Below are 27,484 nucleotides of genomic sequence, written 5' to 3'. Positions count from 1 at the left end.
CAGTCTTTTGATAGGACAGTGATTATGCAGCTGGCTCCGTATCGTCTGCACATACCCTTAGTTTCTAGTCCAAAAACTCCATGTGCATATAGCCAGTGTCTAGTTTGCAGAGGTTTCCTGCAGCTGCAGCAGCAAAGAAGTTACAAATCCTTTCTGCGTGAGTATAGCTTAAGGGTATGTTCACATGGCATCATTCAGAGGCTGACGCAGCAGCTGATTTTTTCACAGGCAAAGCCGCTTTAGGCGGTCATTTTCCTGAGTCAACTTTACCATTTTTAAAAATCTGCCTGAAAAAGATGCAGTGTGAACATACCCTTAGGTTCTGTGCACACAGCGTCAGGAATCCACATGAAAAAGCCCCCTCCCCCCCATAAAATTAACATAGTGCACAGCAATTTCAAAACGACAGCCGCGCACATGTTCCAACTTTTAGGATTCGGAAACTCAGCTCATTCCTGAAAGTGCAGAGTAAAAGAGAAATAGACGCCGAAGGTGGAGATGCCGCAAGAACGTCGCCTGCGTTTTCTTGTACCTGTTTCGCCTGGGAAAACTTCAGCTGGTGCTCCGGTGTCTATAAGACTCCTTGTACACATACACTTACTGTGGACTTTTTTATTTGACTTTTTGTTTTTGTTCGTTTTTGATGTTTCCTTTGTGTAGTTATTGTCACTTTAAGAATGGATGCATGTACGATATCGTAGGTGGCACAGGGGCGTGTATACTTTCTCACATGTCTATATCTGCAGGAATGTGACTTCCAGATACTGAGATTTTCTTGTGGACGGTATCAAAAGGGGAATTTCTAAGTAACAGGAACTCCTACACGGCAGGAGGCGTCACGTGTTCAGAACACAGATTTTATCGACGCCTTTGCTTGCAGACTGTCAGTTTGATCTGAGCTTTGGACAGGCAGGTTTGTCATAGTGTCGGACGGATCGTCAGATAGGTAAGTTATTCCGGCTCTTGCTCTTCAGGTTTTTCCCGTCTGCCTGTGAATAGGAATGCTGCGGCTTGGTTTCTGCTCAGCTTATTTTTTTTTTTATACCTTACAGCAGTGCTCTGGACTCTCTCCAGCGGTTGTGGAACTGCAACGCCCAGCATGTCCTGACAGTGTTACTAAAGCTCCAGAGATCCCAGCCGTACAGAAAATGAATTGCTCTGTAAGTTTTTAGTTCTCTTACTATATAGATGTAGCAGAGGTGAAATAATTGTCTTTGGAAGTGAATTGTAAGTGTGTTATACATAGTATCGAAATTTAAAGGGATAGCTAATGCAACCTATTAGGGCACATAGATGTCTTAAAGACGGTTCCTTCGCTCAGTGTCTCCTTCTTTGAGCCATAGCCCTATCACTCTGGAAACCCTGATTCGTTCACGTGTTGTACAAATTGATTTGAATGACTGCATGTAATACTCCATTTTCCCTGTAGTGGCCGCTGTAGAGAAAGCAATCAGCAAAATCTGGGGCTGCCCGCAGGTTCTAGCACCGGGAGCGGCTCTTATATCAAGGGATCAGTCTGTAATTGTAACCACGAGGTGATATCTGTCATAATTCCACCACTTACGGTGTCCTAGGGATGCTGTGAATGACAGCTTTGCCGCCCTATGGATCGAGGGCTGGTTGAGGTGTCAGGATTGTGAGTGACAGCTCTACCGCTCAATCGAAAGCAGAGGTGTGAGCATTGTGATTGACAGCTCAGCCGTCTTATCTAGCTGGGTGTGTGGGATGTCGTCTAGGTGTCATCCATTCTGGATGATTACAGAGCTATTTAGCACTCTGACAATTGTCAGACCTTAGCTCATTGTAGCTTTGCTGAAGTGTTGTGTGTTTGCTCTGTGCTCTGAGTTGTATTCTGATCTCTGTTGCCGACCTTGGATTTACCTTTTTGACCTTCAGTTTGACTTACCCCTTTGTCTTGATCCACTACCTTGCTGATACTCTGACCTCGGACTGTTACCTGACCACGCTTTTGTCTATTACAAGCCCCCTTCGTACACACCCCGGACCTCTTACCTCTCCTGCCTCATGGTAAGTCTGTGAGTAATGACTAGCGTCACAATATCACTGTGGCTTGTGCCAGACGACAACCTCAGCTCTGCCGCATACAGAGACAGACGATATAAATGGGTGGGAGCTTCAGGGGAATTTGAACGGTCACGACAAAAACTAAAGGGGCTGCGGATCTCAGAAACCCATTTAGCTCTGTTGGAATAACTAATCTTCTTGGGAAATGCGATTATCTTTATGTTGCACCAACAACATTTCTTTCCACTAAGATCTATGTGTCTACAAACCAAGGAACAAGGCAGCATCTGCGAGAGCGAAGATATAAGCCAACACTGGATATAGAAAATACAGGGGACCATTCTGTGACGGGACACTAAGTCTATCTACAGTATCTATCTATTATCTATCTATTATCTATCTATTATCTATCATCTATTATCTATCTATTATCTATCTATTATCTATCATCTATTATCTATCTATTATCTATCTATTATCTATCCATTATCTATCATCTATCTATCATCTATCTATTATCTATCTATTATCTATCTATTATCTATCATCTATTATCTATCTATTATCTATTATCTATCATCTATCTGTCATCTATCTATTATCTATCTATTATCTATCATCTATTATCTATCATCTATTATCTATCTATTATCTATCTATTATCTATCATCTATTATCTATCTATTATCTATCCATTATCTATCATCTATCTATCATCTATCTATTATCTATTTATTATCTATCTATTATCTATCATCTATTATCTATCTATTATCTATCTATTATCTATCCATTATCTATCATCTATCTATTATCTATCTATTATCTATCATCTATTATCCATCTATTATCTATCTATTATCTATCCATTATCTATCATCTATCTATTATCTATCTATTATCTATCATCTATTATCTATCTATTATCTATCTATCATCTATCTATTATCTATCTATCATCTATTATCTATCTATTATCTATCCATTATCTATCATCTATCTATCATCTATCTATCATCTATCTATTATCTATCATCTATCTATCTATCTATCTATTATCTATTTATCATCTATTATCTATTATCTATCTATTATCCATCTATTATCTATCTAATATCTATCATCTATCTATCTATCTATTATCTATTATCTATCTATTATCTATCTATCATCTATCTATTATCTATCTATCTATCATCTATTATCTATCTATTATCTATCTATCATCTATCTATTATCTATCATCTATCATCTATCTATTATCTATCATCTATCTATTATCTATCTATCTATCTATTATCTATCTATTATCTATCATATATCTATCATCTATCTATTATCTATCTATTATCTATCTATTATCTATCTATCATCTATTATCTATCTATCATCTATTATCTATCTATTATCTATCTATTATCTATCTATCATCTATCATCTATTATCTATCTATTATCTATCTATTATCTATCTATCATCTATCTATTATCTATATATTATCTATCTATCTATCTATTATCTATATATCTATCATCTATCTATTATCTATCTATTATCTATCTATCATCTATTATCTATCTATCATCTATTATCTATCTATTATCTATCTATTATCTATTATCTATCTATCATCTATTATCTATCATCTATCTATTATCTATATATTATCTATCTATCTATCTATTATCTATATATCTATCATCTATCTATTATCTATCTATTATCTATCTATCTATCATCTATTATCTATCTATCTATCTATCTATTATCTATCATCTATTATCTATCTATTATCTATTATCTATCTATTATCTATCTATCTATTATCTACCTATCATCAATTATCTATCTCTTATCTATCTATTTTCTATCTATTATCTATCATCTATCTATTATCTATCTATTATCTATCTATTATCTACTGTATCTATTATCTATCTATTAGCTATTATCTATCTATCATCTATCTATTATCTATTATCTATCTATTATCTATCATCTATTATCTATCTATTATCTATTATCTATCTATTATCTATCATCTATCTATTATCTATCATCTATCTATTATCTATCTATTATCTTTCTATCATCTATCTATTATCTATCATCTATCTATCATCTATTATCTATCTATTATCTATCTATCTATTATCTATTATCTATCTATTATCTATCATCTATCTATTATCTACCTATTATCTATCTATTTTCTATCTATTATCTATCATCTATCTATTATCTATCTATTATCTATCTATCTATTATCTATATTTTATCTATTATCTATCCATTATCTATCAACTATCTATCCACTATCTATTATCTATCTATTATCTATCTATTATCTATCTATTATCTATCATCTATCTATTATCTATCTAGCTATTATCTATCTATTATCTATCCATTATCTATCTACTATCTATTATCTATCCATTATCTATCAACTATCTATCCACTATCTATTATCTATCTATCTATTATCTATCTATTATCTATCTATCTATCTATCTATTATCTATCATCTATTTATTATCTATCTAGCTATTATCTATCCATTATCTATCTATTATCTATCCATTATCTATCCATTATCTATTATCTATTATCTATCTACTATCTATCTATTATCTATCTATTATCTATCATCTATTATCTATCTATTATCTATCTATTATCTATCATCTATTATCTATCTATCATCTATCTATTATCTATCTATTATCTATTATCTATCCATTATCTATCCATTATCTATCTATTATCTATCTATTATCTATCTATCATCTATTATCTATCTATCATCTATCTATTATCTATCATCTATCTATTATCTATCATCTATCATCCATCTATTATCTATAATCTATCTATTATCTATCTATCTATTATCTATCTATTATCTATCATATATCTATCATCTATCTATTATCTATCTATTATCTATCTATTATCTATCTATCATCTATTATCTATCTATTATCTATTATCTATCTATTATCTATCTATTATCTATCTATCATCTATTATCTATCTATCATCTATTATCTATCTATTATCTATCTATCATCTATCTATTATCTATATATTATCTATCTATCTATCTATTATCTATATATCTATCATCTATCTATTATCTATCTATTATCTATCTATCATCTATTATCTATCTATCATCTATTATCTATCTATTATCTATCTATTATCTATTATCTATCTATCATCTATTATCTATCATCTATCTATTATCTATATATTATCTATCTATCTATCTATTATCTATATATCTATCATCTATCTATTATCTATCTATTATCTATCTATCTATCATCTATTATCTATCTATCTATCTATCTATTATCTATCATCTATTATCTATCTATTATCTATCATCTATCTATTATCTATCTATCTATCTATTATCTACCTATCATCAATTATCTATCTCTTATCTATCTATTTTCTATCTATTATCTATCATCTATCTATTATCTATCTATTATCTATCTAATATCTACTGTATCTATTATCTATCTATTAGCTATTATCTATCTATCATCTATCTATTATCTATTATCTATCTATTATCTATCATCTATTATCTATCTATTATCTATTATCTATCTATTATCTATCTATTATATATCTATCATCTATCTATTATCTATCATCTATCTATCATCTATTATCTATCTATTATCTATCTATCTATTATCTATTATCTATCTATTATCTATCATCTATCTATTATCTACCTATTATCTATCTATTTTCTATCTATTATCTATCATCTATTATCTATCTATTATCTATCTATCTATTATCTATATTTTATCTATTATCTATTATCTATCCATTATCTATCAACTATCTATCCACTATCTATTATCTATCTATTATCTATCTATTATCTATCATCTATCTATTATCTATCTAGCTATTATCTATCTATTATCTATCCATTATCTATCTACTATCTATTATCTATCCATTATCTATCAACTATCTATCCACTATCTATTATCTATCTATCTATTATCTATCTATCTATCTATCTATCTATCTATCTATCTATTATCTATCATCTATCTATTATCTATCTAGCTATTATCTATCCATTATCTATCTATTATCTATCCATTATCTATCCATTATCTATTATCTATCTACTATCTATCTATTATCTATCTATTATCTATCATCTATTATCTATCTATTATCTATCTATTATCTATCATCTATTATCTATCTATTATCTATCTATTATCTATCGATTATCTATCTATCATCTATCTATTATCTATCTATTATCTATTATCTATCCATTATCTATCCATTATCTATCTACTATCTATCTACTATCTATCTATTATCTATCTATTCTCTATCTAATATCTATTATCTCTCTATCGTAAATATGATAAAAAATGGTGACCATTAGGTTGGAAAACAATGTTTCTGCTCTGTGACTTCCTTAAAAAAAAAAAAAAGAACGAGTATGTTTCTACTCATTATTTGCCTATTGTTGTCGTCTGCCGGGGTAAAGCAATCCCCAATCTTTAGTGGGCTAGTAAAGATCCGGTGCACTGTGGTGAAGCATTTGCACTTTATGGGGGTCTTCCTGGCTGCCGGTGGCTCTTAGATCTTATAAGATACAATGTTGCTGGACATTTTCTTCAGAATGTCGCTGTAGTAATTGGTATATTTGTTGTTTGCTACATTACGTGTATATTTGATGTAAGTCTTAAAATGAAGGTATTTCTCAGCACAACCATCCTAAGAAAATCCAATCTTTTATTGTAGACGTAGTTAAAACATATGTAAAAGAGAAAGAAACCTCATGGCCTGACGCGTTTCTGGCTCACTGCGGCGCCCTTTGTCATTTATTTGATGTAAGCGCATATATTGTGGATGCCGTCTTAGATGTGCGCTGCCGTTGCGGTTTTCCTCGGCTGCTCTTTGCTGGAAATGACATTTTGAATTTTATGTTTGTTTTTAATTAATTGAGAATAAAATTGTGATTTTGTTAATAGCAGGAGGACTCCTTAATCCTCCAGCTTCTGAGTGTATGGAAACATGGAGACAACATGGTGTCTGTGTCCTCCAGGTCTAGGCAGTGAATAACTCTTGATACCTCCTACCTGGATGTTGACTTTAGAGGATTTCTCACAAAACATTTGGAGTTCCACCACAAAGTGAGCTCAATATCATTGAAAGAGAACTAAAAATGACATGTAGCTTGGGTTGTTCCACCAAAAAGGTTTGTTGGGAGTACGACTACGACCGGATATGGTGATTCTAAAGTGATTCGACTTTAGGTCAACCTCAAGGTTGTATTGGAATGGATTGAGGTTATTATTGACCCCTAGGCAAAAGTATTGGCGCTCCATCCTACCTCCGGAACACAGAATCCATTTGACCCAGTATCGCAGTTTAATAGGGCAGGTGGCCACATGTGCACGTGACTAACTCCTCTTAAGTCCATAGGTCTTTTAGGAGCTGCCGAGACAGAACTCATAGGTGCAGTCTTACATTATTATATCTATACTAGCCATTGAACCTGTTCTACCCCCGGGTGGCAAGCATTTTTATTGGTATATGGTCTCCCATGCTGGAATGTGCTGCCCCCATCCTGCTATTTGTGCTGCCCCCTTCCTGTCCCCACCATCCTATCCTGGTATGCATGGCACCCCTCATCCCTATCCTGGTATGCATGGCACCCCTCACCCCCAATCCTGGTATGCATGGCACCGCTCACCCCCAATCCTGGTATGCATGGCACCCCTCACCCCCAATCCTGGTATGCATGGCACCGCTCACCCCCAATCCTGGTATGCATGGCACCCCTCACCCCCAATCCTGGTATGCATGGCACCCCTCACCCCCAATCCTGATATGCATGGCATCCCTCACCCCCAATCCTGGTATGCATGGTACCCCTCACCCCCAATCCTGGTATGCATGCCACCTCTCACCCCCAATCCTGGTATGCATGGCACCCCTCAACCCCAATCCTGGAAGGCATGGCACCGCTCATCCCCAATCCGGGTATGCAGGCACCCCTCACCCCCATCCTGGTATGCATGGCACCCCTCACCCCTATCCTGGTATGCATGGCACCCCTCATCCCCAATCCCGGTATGCATGGCACCCCTCATCCCCAATCCCAGTATGCATGGCACCCCTCATCCCCAATCCCGGTATGCATGACACCCCTCATCCCCAATCCCGGTATGCGTGGCACCCCTCACCCCCAATCCTGGTATGTGTGGCATCCCTCATCCCCAATCCCAGTATGCATGGCACCCCTCATCCCCAATCCTGGTATGCGTGGTCCCCTCACCCCACAATCCTGGTATGCATGATCCCCTCACCCCCCAATCCTGGTATGTGTGGCCCCCTCATTCCTATTCTGGTATGAATAGTACCCCTCATCCCTATTCTGGTATGAATGGTACCCCTCTTCCCCCAATTCTGGTATGCATGATCCCCTCTTCCCCCAATTCTGGCATGCATGATCCCCTCACCCCACAATTCTGGTATATGCATGGTCCCCTCACCCCCCAATCCTGGTATGCATGGTCCCCTCACCCCCCAATCCTGGTATGCGTGGTCCCCTCACCCCCCAATCCTGGTATGCATGGTCCCCTCACCCCCCAATCCTGGTATGCATGGTCCCCTCACCCCCCAATCCTGGTATGCATGGTCCCCTCACCCCTCAATCCTGGTATGCATGGTCCCCTCACCCCACAATCCTGGTATGCGTGGTCCCCTCACCCCCCCAATCCTGATATGTGTGGTACCCCTCATCCCACAATCCTGGTACGTGTGGCCCCCTCATCCCTTTCACGCTGTACACACATACAAAAAAATAAACACTTATACTCACCTTTCTTCTCTGTGCTCCAGCTCTGCGGTGTCCTGTTCTGCTGGAGGCCGGGGGAGGAGTGCGGCACCGGAGCACCGTGCTGTCTGGCGCCATTTTGCTGAAGACACACTGCAAATGTGTCTTCAGTAAAATGGTGTCGGATAGCGCTATGCTCCTACGCCGATCCGACGCCTCACTCCTGACCCGGTCTCCAGCGAAGAGAGGCGCCGTGGCAACGCTCCTCCCGGTCAAGTAAGTATGTAAGTATGGCACTGGAGATCGCGGTATGCGTTCAGTGTCTACACATACCGCGATCTCTGGCGCCATACACTCCTCTTACCTGTAACGGCTGGATGCGTGATTCTGTCTGGAGCCAGACTGCGCGTCACGCATGTGCAGTATATAAAGGCTTCAGACAGAGACGCGCATCTCCCGTTATATTATAGATAGTACTGCCACATTGTCCCCAAAAATAATCAAACCACATAGATAATGCCCCGAAACAATAGCTTCCCAAAGATTATGCCTTAAAATTAAGAGCACCAATCAGGCTCCCCCCCCCCCAATAATGCAATATGCATTGGCCTCGATTCATCAAAGTGTTTGTGCCAGTTTCATAAAAAACTTTAAAAAGTTGCAAATTGTTTGTGCAATGCTAAGTTTCGTAGAAATGTTGTGACTTTTTTTTCACGACAATTTGGGTCAGTCAAACCAAAATGGGCAGACCTGGGAAGAAGCCCAGGGCAGCACGGGACATGGTTACGTATTGCCATCAATTTTTTTTTAACCGCTTGGCATCTTTGGAAACCCTCGAGCAGTTAAAAGAAGTGACATGCTCATTCTTCAGGCGACTTTTTCTAGGAAACCGAACACTCTCTATACCTAACAGTATGACAGTAAAGAATGACGGTAAAGCCGTAACAGGAAAATGACTTCCAGTGTTTTTACCTTGGAGAACTCGGCGGCTATGCTGGTGTCTAAATGATGCCGTGTGCACATAGCCTTAGGACGCATGTCTGCTTCTGGGTCAGAACCCCTGAAGAAGCTTTTGAGTTCTACAGGAGGTCAGATTGGCAAGTTAATGATTGCCACCATTGCCAAAAAATGTGAAATTTCTAGGGGTGCCTTTTCTTTTTAAGGGGAAAGTTCCTTTTGGAGTTTTGAGATCTTGAGCAATCGGGTTGATATTAGCAGCAATGACATCAATACCCAAGACAGATGTTTCATGTATGAGAAGATCTGGAAAAGGGAAATCATTTGTCAAAAGGGATTTTTTTAATATAAAAAAGTTGATGTTTTCTACTTCTCACAAAATGGGTCAATTTAAAGGGTCAAACAGGTCCAGATTTGGACGCATAAATTATCTCCTTCTCCGTCACATTATCACATGGGGATCAATGTAGTTGGATCATTTTTTACTGTGAAAATTTGGGTCTATCCTCCAATAGGATCCAATACTTTTATATATCTCAAAATACTACTCTGGGAAGGGGGGTACGGGTTATTTTCTGTGGATGAAGGTGCAGCTTCGAGCTGATAGCGAGGTGATTCATCTTGTGGTTTCTGAAATTCAGTGTTTATACAGTTGTTATATTAGATTAACCTATTTCTTCCTGGACAAATTTTACGACTTTGTATTTTTGTAAAAAATGTGGTTTGTGTCGCTATTTTCTTAGATCTGTAACTTTTTATTTTTCTGTTGATGGAGCTGTGTGACAGCTTGTTTTTCCAAAACTAAATGTAGTTTTTATTGTTACCATTTCACGGTACTAGTGATGTTTTAATAACTTTTTGTTCCATTTTTTTGGGAGACGTTCTATGATCAAAAATTGCCAATTCTGGATTTTTAAAAAATTATTTTTCTGTTTTAGCGTTCCCTTCTGTGATAAATATTTTACTTTTTTTTTTATTTAACAGAAATTATTTCACGCTATTTACAGTTGGGGAAAGGGAGGCTGATTGCAGATTAAAGTGACAGCCAGCATGTTGGAAACCTTTTAAATGCACCTGTGATGCTTTACTTTTGCATTTCAGAGGTTAAACTTATGCAATCGGACCTAAATAAGTTACTGTTGGGACCAACAGTGCATGTGTCACTCCATATAGTGATGGTGTATGGCCACCATACATGTAGAGCAGCCATTGCCTCCTTAAAAAGGCAGAGAGGTAACCAGCAGCATAATTTGAAGCGCATAGGCCCCAATGGAAAATCTCTAATGGAGGCCCCCCAACTATCAAAAGTCTTTAATGGTATTGTGGTTCTCATATGGGACAGAGGAACTTTTTGGTCCCTCCTTGGTTCTTGGGTGCCAAATGCAACAACTGCACCCACACTACCCTGAAGGCAATCCAGCAACATCTGAAGGGTGCAGAAATACCATGTGTAGAGTAATGGGTGAGAAGCTCCCAAGGATAAGTGAAGCTGGATGTGGGGTTCACTGTTATAAATTTTGCATTATTGAGTCAACGGAATTTCAAATAACGCCTATGTTCACAAAGTAACAGAGCGATGTGTATGAAATCTTCCCTACTGTTTTTATCACTTTGTAATCCTGCTTATCTAGTCTCCAGTAGTACAATACACTTGCTATTCAGTCAGTATAAACTCATCAAGTGACAAAAGTATGATTCCTTGATTCCACCAATGTGCAAAGTAAGAGTGAAGTATATGTCTCTACTGTTATTGTCACTGGTGTAATCCTGCCTATCTAGTCTCTAGTAATATAATTCTCCTGGTTTTATTCAGTCAGAGTAAACTTCTCTAGTGACCAAAGGATGATTCCTCCAGTGCAAAAAGTAAGGAAGCGTAAAGTATATATTTATTCTCTACGCTCTAAACTATTGTCAATGATTTAATCCTGCATATCTAGTCTTCGGTAGTAAATGTAATTGCTATTCAGTCAGTGTAAACTCCTTTAGTGACAGAAAGATGATTCATCCAATGCACACAGTAAGAGTAAGGTATATGTTTACACTTTGGTCTCCACTGCTGTTGCCATTAGTGTAAAACTGCCTATCTAGTCTCCAGTCGTACAATATATTTGCTTTTCAATCAGTATACATTCCTTCACTGACAAAAGTTTGATTCCTATGATGCACAGAGTATATAAGCATAAAGTACAGTGGTGGCCAAAAGTACTGGCACCCCTGCAATTCTGTCAGATAATACTCAGTTTCTTCCTGAAAATGATTGCAATCACCAATTCTTTGGTATTATTATCTTCATTTAATTTGTCTTCAATGAAAAAACACAAAAAGAATTGTCCTAAAGCCAAATTGAATATAATTCCACACCAAACCTAAAAAAGGGGATGGACAAAAGTATTGGCACTGTTTGAAAAATCATGTGATGCTTCTCTAATTCGTGTAATTAACAGCACCTGTAACTGACCTGTGGCACCTAACAGGTGTTGGCAATAACTAAATCACACTTGCAGCCAGTTAACATGGATTAAAGTTGACTCAACCTCTGTCCTGTGTCCTTGTGTGTACCACATTGAGCATGGAGAAAAGAAAGAAGACCAAAGAACTGTCTGAGGACTTTAGAAACCAAATTGTGAGGAAGCATGAGCAATCTCAAGGCTACAAGTCCATCTCCAAAGACCTGAATGTTCCTGTGTCTTCCGTGCGCAGTGTCATCAAGAAGTGTAAAGCCCATGGCACTGTGGCTAACCTCCCTAGATGTGGACGGAAAAGAAAAATTGACGAGAGATTTCAACGCAAGATTGTGCGGATGGTGGATAAAGAACCTCGACTAACATCCAAACAAGTTCAAGCTGCCCTGCAGTCCGAGGGTACAACAGTGTCAACCCGTACTATCCGTCGGCGTCTGAATGAAAAGGGACTGTATGGTAGGATACCCAGGAAGACCCCACTTCTTACCCCGAGACATAAAAAAGCCAGGCTGGAGTTTGCCAAAACTTACCTGAGAAAGCCTAAAATGTTTTGGAAGAATATTCTCTGGTCAGATGAGACAAAAGTAGAGCTTTTTTGGAAAAAGCTTCAACATAGAGTGTACAGGAAAAAAAAAGAGGCATTCAAAGAAAAAAACACAGTCCCTACAGTCAAACATGGCGGAGGTTCCCTGATGTTTTGGGGTTGCTTTGCTGCCTCTGGCACTGGACTGCTTGACCGTGTGCATGGCATTATGAAGTCTGAAGACTACCAACAAATTTTGCCGCATAATGTAGGGCCCAGTGTGAGAAAGCTGGGTCTCCCTCAGAGGTCATGGGTCTTCCAGCAGGACAATGACCCAAAACACACTTCCAAAAGCACTATAAAATGGTTTGAGAGAAAGCACTGGAGACTTCTAAGGTGGCCAGCAATGAGTCCAGAACTGAATCCCATAGAACACCTGTGGAGAGATCTCAAAATGGCAGTTTGGAGAAGGCACCCTTCAAATATCAGGGACCTGGAGCAGTTTGCCAAAGAAGAATGGTCTACAATTCCAGCAGAGCATTGTAAGAAACTCATTGATGGTTACCGGAAGCGGTTGTTCGCAGTTATTTTGGCTAAAGGTTGTGCAACCAAGTATTAGGCTGAGGGTGCCAATACTTTTGTCCGGCCCATTTTTGGAGTTTTGTGTGAAATGATCAATGATTTGATTTATGCTTCATTCTCTTTTGTTTTTTTTCCTTGCAAGCAAATTAAATGAAGAGAATAAGACCAAAGAATTTGTGATTGCAATCATTTTCAGGAAGAAACTGAGTATTATCTGACAGAATTGCAGGGGTGCCAATACTTTTGGCCACCACTGTATATGTTTATCTTCTGGTCTTTACTGTTATTGCCATTGATGTAATCCTGCCTATCTAGTCTCCAGTAGTGCAATATACTTGCTATTCAATCCCTATAAACTCATCTACTGACAAAAGTATAATTCCTACAATGCAGAGCATAAGTAATCATAAAATATATGTTTAATCCCTGCTCTATACTGCCATTGTCATTGGTGAAATCCTGCATATCTAGTCTTCAGTAGTATAATCTAATTGCTATTCATTCAGTGTAAACTCCTTTTGTGACAAAAAGGATGATTCATCCAATGCGCACAGTTAGAGTAAGGTATATGTTTACACTTTGGTCTCTACTGCTGTTGCCATTGATATAATCCTGCCTATCTAGTATCCAGTAATATAATATAATTGCTTTTCAACCAGTATAAACTCCTTAAGTGACTAAAGAATGATTCTTCCAATGCACAGAGTAAGTGTAAAGTATAAGTTTACTTTCTGCTGCTATTGTCAGTTTTGTAATCTTGCCTATCTAGCTTCTAGTAATATATTCACCCGGTTTTATTCAGTCGGCATAAACTCCTCTAGTGACAGAAGGATGATTCATTCAATTCAAAAGGAAACAATCATAAAGTATTTGTTTACTCTCTAATCTCATCTGCCATTGTCAATGGTGTAATCCTACCTATCTAGTCTCCAGTACTAGAATTCACCTGCTATTCAGTCAGTATAAACTCTCAAAGTGAAAAAAAGGCTACTTCCTTCAATCCACAGAGTAAGTAAGAGTAAAGGATATCTTTACCCTCTGCTCTCTACTGCTATTGTCAGTGGTGTAACCAGACCTATCTAGTTTCCAGTAATACAATCCACCTGTTATTCAGTCAGTATAAAATCCCCTAGTTACAAAAGGGTCATTCATCCATGTACAGAGTAAGTGTGAAGTATATGTCCACTTTCTGCTGTCTACTGCTATTGTCAGTGTTGTATTCCTGCCCTTCTAGTCTCCAGTCTCTTCGCCTGGTTTTATTTACTCAGTATAAACTACCCTAGTGACAAAAGGATAATTCCTCCTATGCATGGAGTAAGTAAATGTATGTTTACTATATGCCCTCTACTGTTATTGATAGCTATGTAATTCTGCCTATCTAGTCTCCAGCAGTACAATTCACATGTAATAAAGTCAATATAAACTCCCCATACTGGCACAAGGATGACTCCTATAACATACACAGTGGGAAAAAACTAAATGTGTTTACATTCTGCCCTCTACTGCTTTTGATGATCATGTAATCCTGCCTCTCTAGTCTCCAGTAATACAAGTTACCTGTAATTCAGTCAGTATAAACTCCCCTATGGGCAAAAGAATGAATCTTATACCATACAGAGTGGGAAAGACTAAAATAAATGTTTGCATTCTGCTCTCTACTGCAATTGACATTGCTGTCATCCTGCCTGTTTAGTTTCCAGCAGTACACTTTAGCCCCTTACTAATGACCTTAACCATGATACACTTAGATTAGGTTAACACATTGCATAATAATGGATGTTTCTTCAATATATAGGCAAAAAAATCCCAATGCAGCTGGGTTTTGCACTGAAAGGGATGTTTTTCAAAAGGAGGGGGGGTAAGTGATAGGACCCTATGTACAATATGTACCTATAAATGTTTATTATTGCAAAAATTAGAGCTAATGTGTGTGCTCTCATTGACTATGGGCACAACATCATCTCATTGACCATGGATCCACACAACATAATATTCTGGGTGCAGACTCATCATTTTGGCAGTGGGTTATACCCATGGTCAAGCTGCAGTATATGCAACCTGTCCTAACAAATATAAAGTCCTCCTGTGACTTAGACCAGTGTCAGATTGCTCCTGCTTGTACTAAGCTTTATTAGCCATACACAAGTATTTCGATTGTGAAGCTGCAAAAAGTTCTCCTAAAACACAAAAGTGCAAAACTTCTGTGATTTGGAATCTGCTGAATTTCTACCGTACTGTACTTTTGCTGAGAACATGTAGTTCCCTTTATGAACAGATCTTTGAGATGAGTCATACAGGGTTGTAGATATTTCATCAGAACTTCCTATAATGCAATATTTGCTTTCTAGTTTCACTGACTGTTGTTGATTTAGTCTGTTAAGGACAAAGCTCAGTTTGCTTCTTTGCCCCTTTAGATTCATATGCAAAAAATCAAATTCGAGCGGCATTTCCTGATATTCTCAGGTCCCTGCGAATTCGAACAGTTTGCGTTTTGATTCACACAAACACCTGGCACCATTTCACCCCCTGCTGAAGAGTCACAGTGCAAGCAAATGATATCAGGTGCAACCAGGCGGGATTCCCCAAAATGCCCCGCTGCTATCACATAACATGGTCTAGCGTAGCCAATTGGGGGTACAACTACAGCTAATATAAAAAATGGAGGCCGGCCAAACAGCGCCATTTCTGCTTTTACAGCATAGGAATAGGGGGTCAAAGCGCACAGGTCATTCCACATAAGGACAGAAAAAAGCCAAAATTGGATTGTGTTGCACATTTAGTGTAATTATATGGCAGTGTGTCTCTGCCCTTAAAACAGCAGTGGTAGTCAGTCTGTGAATAATCAAAAGATTCCAGCGATATAGGGAGATGCAGGACCTACATAGTCTGTGTGACTGTGAATTCATTGATCTGTGATGTACTGCAGTAGCAGCAAAGCATCTTAATTACAGCATTATTTTTTAACCTTCACATACTGTAATTGCAGGAGGGCCGTTTTAATATCCTATGTCCTAATTTTACTAATAAAGAAGAATCCTGAAACCTAGGCTTGTGTGTCACCGACAGGAAAGCCATAATTTTATTTTTGTTTTCAGTACAAATCACAAATCTCTAGAATCCAGAAATTTAAAAAGTTTACATGGTGGTACACATTTTCATTTCTTTCTTGTACACTTTTTTTTTTGTAGTAGTCTAGTAGTCCAATTTTAGACACATACATGCCACCTACATACCGCTAAATTCCATCCATTTACCCTCAGCCAGATGGGCTGCGGTCACTCGGACATTAATAAGGCCATGTTTGCATTACAGCTCAAAAGGGTTCAATACAGTCATAAGAGACCTCCGAATGTTATACAGGTATTTTAAGAAGAATTTCAGGTTTTGCAATACTGAGATTCGCTGCACATTTTGAAGTTGACAAATTTGAATTTTCAATCATCTCAAGTTCTGACAGTTACATTTTTTAAACTTTTTTTTCATGTACAGTGGATGATTAAAGGGAAAGTACTGTTAGAAAATGACCTATTGTTTAACCCTCTTAAAGAAATGCATGTCATTCAAAAGTACAACTCGCCCTGCAAAAACAAGCTCTCATATGTCTATGTGGACAGGAAAATAAAACAGTGACTATGGGAAGAAGGGGAGCAAAAAAAGAAAATGCAAAAACGGAAATTGGCCATGTCGTGAAGGGGTTAATTCAGGAAATCATTTTTTTTTGCTATATTTATTTTAAAAAATGTTTTTGAATTTTGAAAGTGATCATTATTAAAGGGGTTGTCCACTACTATTTAAAATATGTCAAAGTGTTTTTATGATGAAAAGCAACTTCTTTATAATTACCTCCCTCTGCCTTTTCTGCCTGTGAGTGGCGCTATCACTGGTCACTCACAGGCAGCACGTGACCCCCAGCTGGGGTCCCCGTCGTGGCTGCTGGGTTGTCGGCGGGGTTACCCCACCGCGTCACACCCAGCATCCACTGCATGCTTTCCCAATGAATGTGGAGAGGGAGAGCGCGCGGTGGATGCTGGGTATGACACCGCCCCCAAGACCCATCAGCCACCGTGGAACGCGGAAGAGAGAGACCCCCGGCTGCAGCCTGGACTTGTCGTGACGTCAGCGGATGTCAGAGCCTGCTGCAGCCGGGGGTCACGTGATGCCTGTGAGCCGCCATGATACCGCAACTCACAGGCAGAAAAGGCAGAGGGAGGTAATTACAAAGAAGCTGCTTTTCATCATAAAAATGCTTTGGCATATTTTGAATAGTAGTGGACAACCCCTTTAAAAAGCAAACAAACGAAGAAAAAAAACTAAATTAGTAATCTTGCAATTTTGACACTGGCCACTGTTGTTGTTTTTAGACTTATACTTCCTGTCTTCTCATGAAGAATTTTCAGCAAGGATCTGTGCTGGGACTAAACCTTGGGTGCACTGTGTGTGACAGCACACCCCAAAAGTCAGACCACTGATTTTATCGAAAAGCACATGGTTTATTATCACTAGGGTCAAAGGAAACGCCTGACGGCCTGTGGCTGTCAGTGAATGCTTGGAGTCCTAGTTTCGAAGTTTTCTAAACCATGAATAATACATTGCCCTGTAGCATCTAGAAGAACATTCCTCTACAACAACTTGCCAATTTAGCTCAGGAAATGCCCAGTAGGAAACTCCCTGCTGTAGTTTCAATATTCAGATATGCAAAGCTTGTCCTAATGAGACACCTTCTTAAAAGAGGATCCGTCACTTTTGCTGACTTCTGTTTTAGTAAACACTTGCCTTCCTTTCGAAATAACAATTCTGGAGCATATTTTTATAGACTTTTGCATTGTGCTGTTCCTCTGTTATTCCTTCTGGAAATGGGTGTATAAATCGATATTACCATTCCCATTATCTAAGGAGTACGTACGTGTCACAGGTGTGTCAGAAGTGACAGACGGTCGCCCTGCAGTTGGTTGCAAGGTTCTCTACGTTTGGCATTACAGACACCTTCTTAGAGGCTGTCTCTCTAGGACCCAGCGGCTACCTTCCACTTGCTGATTAACACCCTGGCCTGGGTGTATAAATACCTGCTGTCTGCTAGAGGGAGGTGCCGGCAATACTCACATTACCCCTTGTGAAGGCTCGGAGCAAGTGCATTATTTCTTCCTCTCGGGAACTATGAGGAAGGGTGTTCATGTCTCTGAAGTCGACTAAAAGCTAAGCTATCTTCCCTTGCTTGTTCCCCCTTTTGTCTTTAGTTGTCAGTGGGGATCGACTAGCGCTCATCCCCCTCCCTTCCCTAGCCAGGGCCAAACGCCAGGGAAAGACAGGGCGAGGTTCACATGCAGCGATTGGTGAAGTACCAATATAGGGACGTTAGTGGAGACAGGGTGATATTAGATCAACCTAGGGGGCAGGGCCGGCTCCAGGTTTTTCTGGGCCCCGGGCGAAAGAGTCTCAGTGGGCCCCTTTAATACATACCAGGATTTATGATGCACAGATACCACAGAGAAATATATATATATAGTACAATGCAAAGATTTCACTTCTTACATTACATGAGAGATATCTATTGTAAATTCCCCAATAGCTCAGAAACCGGCGAATCGCTCTACACAGTATACTGGCCCCCATATAACGCTCCATACAGAATACTGGCCCCCATATAACGCTCCATGCGGAATACTGGCCCCCATATAACTCTCCATACTGAATACTGGCCCCCATATAACGCTCCATACGGAATACTGGCCCCCATATAACGCTCCATACAGAATACTAGCCCCCATATAACGCTCCATACAGAATACTGGCCCCATATAACGCTCCATACGGAATACTGGCCCCCATATAACGCTCCATACGGAATACTGGCCCCCATATAACGCTCCATACGGAATACTGGCCCCCATATAACGCTCCATACAGAATACTGGCCCCATATAACGCTCCATAAGGAATATTGGCCCCCATATAACGCTCCATACGGAATACTGGCCCCCATATAACGCTCCATACGGAATTCTGGCCCCCATATAACGCTCTATACAGAATACTGGCCCCCATATAACACTCCATACAGAATACTGGCCCCCATAAAATGCTCCGTACAGGATACTGGCCTCCATAAAACGCTCCATACAGGATACTTGTCCCCTTATAACGCTCCATACAGGATACTGGCCCCCATATAATGCCCCATGCAGGCTGTTCCCCCCACATAATGCTCCATGCAGGCTGTCCCCCCCCCCCTTATAATGCTCCATGAAGGCTGTTCCCCCCACATAATGCCCTATGTAGGCTGCCCCCCCCTTATAATGCCCCATGCAGGCTGCCCCCCCCTTATAATGCCCCATGCAGGATGTCACCCCCCTCTTTATAATGCCCCATGCAGGATGTCACCCCCTCTCTTTATAATGCCCCATGCAGGATGTCACCCCCCCATATTATGCCCCATGCCTCCATACATAAAAAAAAAAAATCAAATACTCACCTCACTTCTCCTCACCTGCTGCCGCTGCTTTGGACTCCAGCGTCGCCAGCGTCTTCCCGCTCTGCGCTGCCTGTGACGGCTCAGGGGAGGGCGCGGTGGAAAGATGTCACCGCACCCTCTGACCTGAGACGTCACAGCGAGCGCACAGCAGGAAGACAGTGGATCTGCGGAGGCACGGGGAGAGGTAAGTATCCGGCTGCCGGCTCCCTGAGCAAGCGGGGGGGGGGAGCGGGCGCTGACACCGCTCTCCTCCGCCAACAGCCCGGCGGGGTGCCCTACCGCAAGTGGGCCCCCCCGCCTGCTCAGGGCCCCGGCATTTGCCCGGGTGTGCCGGGTGCTGATGTGGCGCCCCTGAGGGTTCGGTCGCCACAGAGGTATTGCATCTCACCCAGAGATGTGGTATCTCACTCTCAGGTAAGGAATGAGTATGGCTCAGGGCCCTAGCACTGCATCCACTACACCACATTTCCGGGGGACAGGGCGATAATGCTCCTACGGGAGAGCACAAGTGTCGCTGATCCCTGGCTGGAGTGGGGAGGAACCACCTAGAGAGGGGGAACTATGTAGTGGGTGGGTGGAGGACGTAGATCCTGGGAGCACAGTAGTAAGAGGTATAATAGGAAGGAACCATCTTGGTTCAGTAGACAGAGACAGTTCAGTCAGTTCCAGTCAGACAGACTGAGGAGGAATTAGGGAGCAGAGGCTCTGTATGGGCTCTGCTCCACAGGCGGGCCTAGTGAGGAGGCCTGAGCCTGGAAGGAGAAGAGAGGAGAGGGAGCAGGACGGCTCCAGGACTAGGAGAGAAGGGACCCCAAGGGTACGGGCCATGCGGCAAGCCACCCGTACGCCCGCCGCTGCCAGGAGTTGGGGGGGTCAGGCCAAGAAGGGGAACCGGGTCCCCCAGCCAGCAGAGACTATAGGGCTCAACTGGGAACCGGAGGCTGCAGCACTTCAAGTACAGTAGGCCGTCCACACCAGCCACTAGGAAAGTAGCCACATAGGGCCAGGGGACGGAGCACACATCGCCTGCCAAGGCCCGAGGACACTGGACAGAGGTGCCGCTAGGTGTGGGATACAAGGAGAGAGGCCAGAGAGGACACACAGAAGGGGGTCCTGCTAAGTGCTCCAGAGCTACCTGGTAGTCGACTGAGCCTCTCACTCGGTAAACACAGGACGACGCGGGAAGTTATAAACCTGCAGTAATAACTTGGAGTGAAAGAACTGTGAGTAAAGACCCTGAGACTGCATTGAAAAGACTCCGCGTTGTCACTACTGATTCCCTGCACTATCACCACCATCATCCACTCGCGCTGCCCTGAAGCTACACTCCACATGTGGGGAGTCACATCACCTAGCTGCGCATACCACCAGCTTCAGCAGACTGCCCCGCAGCGGCGGTTATCAATAACCGCAAACCACAGGTGGCGTAGTCGGACATTAACATTTGTACACATAGACTACCCCCTTGGTTTGACCGCCCTGGGTCACGGACCGGGTCGCCGCCACGGTGACTACAACCCCCAGCGTCTACAGGCCCAGCTCCGGGTACCCCCACGGCCCAGGGGGCGCATCACTGACGCCGGCCCTGCTAGGGGGTCTCCACTCCCCCCTTTCCCTAGAGTCTGGGCTCCCTATCCCTCTTCCCTTTGTGTTGCACTAAGTCTTTCACACACCTTGCGTGACATTATCGCCGGCCGAGCACATTTTGTAAAGGAAAAAAAACAAAACCTGACACTTTTTTTTTTGCGTGTGTATGTTTTTGGGCGTGTTTTTTTTTCCCCTTTCTCCTTGGTATGGGTTCAGTTGCTGAGCTCGCTGAGCGGCTGCGCAGTCTGTCTCTGGAGGTGAATGTCCTCCGCTGTGAGGTTCAGCAACAGCATCAGCAGCTATAGGTCACCAATGTGGGGGTCTCTGCAGGTAGTCCTGTCCAGCCTGAACCCAAGGTTGCCCTCCCGGACAGGTTTTCAGGAGGTAAGGACAAGTTGTTTGTATTCAAAGAGGCCTGCAAACTGTATTTTAAACTTCGTTGACTGCAGGGAGATCCTCAATCGTGGGCCTTTTTCTTTACCACAGGACTTGGTTTGTCTCCAGTCTGTAGAGGGTTTTTTTGGGGCTCTGACCCTCATCTATGATGACCCTGACCATGTCGCTTTGGCTGAGTTTAGGCTATGTCGCCTTCAGCAGGGGAATCGGTCAGTGGAGACATACAGTTCTGAATTCCGTAGATGACAACGGATTCCAAATGGAATAACTCAGCCCTTAGAAGTCAATTTTGTGAGGGTCTTACTGAAAGGTTGAAAGATGCATTGGCAGTATATGAAACCCCACAGTCCTTGGAGGCTGCCATGTCGTTGGCGATACGTCTTGATAGATGCCTTCTGGACAGACGGGTGAGACCACCTTCTCCGGGTCCTTCTTGTCCGAGTTATGTACCTCTGCCGGGGCAGCGGTCTGGGGGTCAAATAGTACTGGGAGAGGTGGAGGAACCCATGCAGTTAGGGGGTGTCTCTGCATTATATATTTCCCCGGAGATTTGCAAGAAAAAAAGCATATTTTTTTGTGGGAAAAAGGGACATTTTGTTGGGACCTGTCCTTCAATTCCTAAACAAAAGGAGACTCGATTAACTCTTGGTAGTCTGGAGTTGGATAAACAAGGGGTGCATTTGGTTCCAACCTGCAGTTCCCGGTTTATCCTGAAAGCAGAGGTGGTGCTAGAGAGCCAAACCAAGAAAATTTCTGTGTTTGTTGACAGTGGAGCCGGAGTCAGCATGGTCGATGCTGAGTTTGTGAAAATTCATGGTCTTGCTTCCTGTGCTTTAGCTAAACTTGTTTCCATCTTCGCCATTGACTCAGCGGCACTTCCACAGAAAGCATTTACTCAGATTGTACATAATGTAAAACTGAGGGTTGAGTCAGTTCATTGTGAAATAATCCATTGCCATGTACTTGACAGTCTTCTCACACCTATTGTTTTGGGTATTCCTTGGCTTGTTAAACATAATCCGTTGGTGGATTGGCAAAACGGGGAGATTACTGCCATGAGAACTGTTTAGATATTTCCCTTGCTGCTGTCTCTATGGAAATATTACCTGCTTTTCTCCCTGGTTTTGAGGACGTTTTTTTCTGAGAGGGGGTGTCAGGATTTGCCTCCTCATCGTGCATATGACTGTCCTATTAACCTGACCCCTGGAGCTAAACTACCAAAGTCCAGACTGTATAATCTTTCAGGGTGATTATTAGATCAGCCTAGGAGGTCTCCACTCCCCCCTTTCCATAGAGTCTGGGCTCCCTTTCCCTCTTCCCTTTGTGTTGCACTAAGGCTTTCCCACACCTTGCGTGACAGTATGTCCCTGCACTGACACTGTCTGCCTTGCTCTGATTGGACAGTGTCAGTGTGTACTGACACACTCAAAAGTAAAAACACCCAGCTGATTGGACTGTGTCAAAGTGTGTAGGGACACCCCCCCCCCCCAAGTGGTAACAACCTTCTTGTCAATTTATTCATAAATTTCTAAGAGGATCAACAGATGAATGGCACAAAATAAACAAAAAAAATCTGGTTATTAACACAAAAATACAACAAGCAATCACGAAAATATAATTCCTCCCGATGACTAATATGAGAATATTTTGGATTCACATATTTGTTATAGTACTAATCTAGGGAGTTTTATGTAAAGCTTATAATATTCATTATGAAATTTTAATGAGAAGTGCATTTAAAAATTAAATCTCTTTTCAGGTCATGTGATGCCTGAAGAATATATGTGTCACTGCCCGTCTGCCGGGTGTTCTGTGGACTCTGACTTTCCACAGATAACTTGGTGTGTGTAATATTGATAGGATAAAATGAAGCATAAACCAGTTAAAGGTCCATTTTATTTACTGAAAGTCAAAATTTAAGCATTAAACCCTTCATGACCGGATGACTTTCTGGTTTTGCTCATTCCTTTTTATCTCTCCTTCTTCCAATAGCCATAACTTTATTTATCCTCCCATTGACATAGATGTACAAGGACTTGTTTTTTGTGGGACGAGTTGTAGTTTTAAAGGACATTATTTTTTTTAACATACAATACTGGAACACAGGAAAAAATCCAGTTGAGGTGAAGGGGTGCAAAATATACAGTTCCATCATAGTTTTAGGGTTTTGTTTCTAGAGGTGTTCATTGTGCAGTAAAAATTACCCAGAAACATGAATATAACAATACCAAACTTGTATAGACTTTTTGTTTTCTTTTTTTATTTAAAGGGGACCTTTTTTTTCAGGTCAAAAGTGTCCAGTTTTTGCTTTTCTGTTGTTCCCCTGAGGATTCAGTTTTTTTTTTATTTTTTAAAATCTACCAAATGGAGATCTAAGCATTCTTAATTAGTGCTTATTCTTCTGGTCTTCAAAAAAAGGGGTGTAGTTCACAAGATCCTCGGGGGGGGGGGGTGTCTTTAAGCTGCTCTGAATTATTACCCTGTGAGCCACGCCCCCTTCATAAAGACCATAAAAAATAGCACTAAATAAAATGTTCCATATCTCCAGAAACCGTGTGGCAGATTTAAAAAAAACAAAAAAAAATGGAATACTTGTGGAAAACAATAAAAGTAACCAATCAGAGCTCAGCTCTGAAAAATAAAATCTACACTGTGATTGGTTGCTAGCGGTAAAGACAGTTTTGATAAACTTTCTGATACCTTTGGCTATCATCATTGTAGTCCATAGACGCTGAAATTCCCCTGGTTATGGTTGTTTAAGGCACCCACCCTAATCCAACAATTATTACCTATCCAGTAGGTAGGTGATCAGTTTTTGTCCGCTGGATATCTCTTTAAGCCGACCGTACACATGAGATATTTCTCCCCAGAAAACTGAAGATTTTTATTTGGAAAGGGGCAGGCACTTTTATCCCTTTTAGAATGAAGCGATAGTGCGCATGCTTGATCATGGCTCCATTCATTCCCTATGGAGCTGCCGTCGGTGGCCTCGTAGAGAATGAACGGGGCGTCAGACCTGCAACTCCATTCTGTAATGAGGATAAAAGTTCCCCATTGAGGATTAAAATTCCCCATTCTGCAGATCCCTGCATGCTGATCGATGGGGATCTGAAAGTGATCACCTGTCATGCTAGGTATAGAAAGAACCCAGCGTACAATGATGGGAAAAGGGGGGGAAGCCCAGCAATTAGTTAAAGGGGGAGTGGAGACCCCCTAAGCAGATCTAACAACACCCTGACTCCCCTATCGTCCCTAAATAGGTTCCGCACCTATCGCTGAGCAGGATACCTTAGCCCTGGCTGACCCTAGAGCTAGGCCATAGGGGGGGGAGGGGTGAGTATTAGTGAACCCCATGGCAACTAAAGACAAACAAGGGAAACTTGCAAGGGGATACACTTAGCTTTCAGAAGACACCAAAGAGATAACGACTACAATCCACAAAGGAATTCCAAGAAGAATCTGGCCAACTGCTAGAATTCCAGACCTGAAGAGCGGAATTAACTCTATCACAAGTAACTGTCTGGAGAAACTGAGTGTATTTAAAGATCCAGCAAGGGTGTGTCAATTATCAGCAGAAGGTGATGATCACCGCTGGGTCCTAGAGAGGGAGGGATGATGATAGGATCAAGAAGGTGTTCACAAGGCCAAGCGCAGTGACCTTCTACAGCCGGATCCAGAATGACTGTCAAACCTGACACACCCGTGACATCACCTCTCCCATGTCTAGGCGATAACGTGTGTTCACAGGACAACCCATTTAATGATACATTCTGGTTTTCCAATGTGGCTGTAAACATGTTATCTGTCCGTTCCTTTTTGATAATTTGTCCAGAATTAAACCAAAAAAATAATAATAATAATAATAATTTGGTAATCCTGAAAAGAAGAATAGTCTGCTGGAAGACCTCCCACGTGGTTGTTTATACCTTGGGCAAACAAATGATCGGGTATGGTGAAATACAACATGTCTGATCCTAAATGATTAGGCATGTTGAAATACAACATGTCCAATCTCTCCTTACTCGATTGCTTCCAAAATTCACAAGCTTTTGCCAACTGATCTAACGTGCAGGGATGACTTAAGTCGGCAGATTGTGAGTAATGACTGACTGCTATCTAGAGTGGATCATTCAAATGAATTCAAGTGGTCTTTTGACTAGCACTTCGGACTAATTAGGCTCTTCTGATGTTGATTTCTTCAAGACAGTTGATATTTCTTGGTTAATATAGCTGAGTAAGTAGAGTAATATCATATGTAACTGGTTAATAATACCAGGGATCGCGGGCAGCAGAATTACGAGGACTTGTGGTATAGTCATCCTGACTAGTGTTGAGCCACCCCCGTAGTGTTCGAGTTCGGTTCGGTTCGTCGAACACCCGTGTGTTCGCCGAACTGTTCGTCGAACTGTTCGTCGAACACCTTCGAACACCGTTAAAACCAATGGCAGGCAAGCAAAAACACATAGAAACACATAGAAAACACCTTCAAAGGTGTCCAAAAGCTGACAAACTGCTCAGAAGACACAACTAACACATGGAAAAGTGACAAGTACATATAGTCATGAGAAAAGAAAAGAGGTGGAGGAGTAAAAGGAGGGGGAGACACAGATATAGGCATGTCATGCCCTTCTAAAATCCAAAAAGTGAGAAGCCGACACGTTCAGTCCGCTCCTGCCCGTGCCACCTCCGTGTCGCCGGGTTTGTGCCAGAGCCGCGGTGAACCCTGACGGCCAGCCCCCCTCTCCCAATACTGGTGCCTGTCCGCTGGTGGGTCGAGCGAGCCCCCCTGTGGTGGAGGCAGCTCTAAGCTTTTTAATTTAAATTGTCTCTCTAATTTGAATAAATACATTTTAAATCCATTTACAAGGATCTATTGGAGGGCAAGTCTCATGCCAGCAGCCGCGTAATTCCAGCTCCAGTAGCGTCCACTAAAGCTGCTGCAGTTAAAAAGCTTTTATAAGGATCGAGCTCGGCTGTCCACCGCAAGGCATCCTACTGCCAGTCCCAGCCCCTATGCCTTGGGGTGCCTCCTGATGCTCTTCACTGAGTATCCCGTGGTCCCGAAGCATTTCCTTTGAAAAAATGAAGTGTCCAAACTACAGGTGGTGTAGCTTGCTTAACAGCCGGGATAATCCGCTGACTAGCAGACACTGCTACTAGGCACAAAGTATTTCCTGGGCTAGATGCAGTTAAAAATTTGTAAGTAGATACTCTCGTTGGATGCTGAGGAAGCATTCCATAGAGTCTCCTGGCACGCCATATATGATTCTCTTAAAAAGCTTGGGGTAGGGGTCTAGGGGACCCTTTTATAGCCAAAATCACGGCCCTGTATCACAATACGTCACCTAGGCTGAAGATAAATGGAACTGTAGCACCCTGAGGGCTCGGTTGCTACAGACGTATTGCACCTCACCCAGAGGTGTGATATCTCACTCTCAGGTAAGGATGGAGTGTGGATCAGGACCCGACACCTGCATGCATTACACCACATTGCCGTGGGGCAGGGCAACCAATATGCCCCTGAGATGGGCACGACAGTCCCTGTCCCTGGCTGGAGTGGGGGGAGGGAACACTGAGGAAGGGGAACCCTGTAGTGCAGGAGCAGGGAGGAAGCAGTTCCTGGGTGCATTGAGAAG

At 41.4% G+C, this 27,484-nt stretch overlaps 1 protein-coding gene across 1 annotated transcript in view; it reads left to right on the top strand.

Moving 5' to 3' along the window:
* The first annotated feature begins 750 nt into the window (after positions 1 to 750).
* Positions 751 to 27,484, top strand: part of CD86 (CD86 molecule) — an 87,601-nt gene continuing 60,867 nt past the window's right edge. The window contains exons 1-2 of the mRNA XM_073668540.1: positions 751 to 946; positions 1,053 to 1,160. Of these exons, the coding sequence (XP_073524641.1) occupies positions 1,149 to 1,160 (12 nt within the window). The 5' untranslated portion in view covers positions 751 to 946; positions 1,053 to 1,148. The remainder of the gene's footprint in view (positions 947 to 1,052; positions 1,161 to 27,484) is intronic.

The sequence above is a fragment of the Phyllobates terribilis genome, unplaced genomic scaffold (assembly GCF_046119375.1).
Source record: "Phyllobates terribilis strain yellow unplaced genomic scaffold, ASM4611937v1 Scaffold_2__4_contigs__length_985480577, whole genome shotgun sequence".
Classification (NCBI taxonomy): Eukaryota; Metazoa; Chordata; class Amphibia; order Anura; family Dendrobatidae; genus Phyllobates; species Phyllobates terribilis.
Note: the sequence above shows the minus strand (reverse complement) of the source record. Positions and strands in the feature narration are given on the sequence as shown.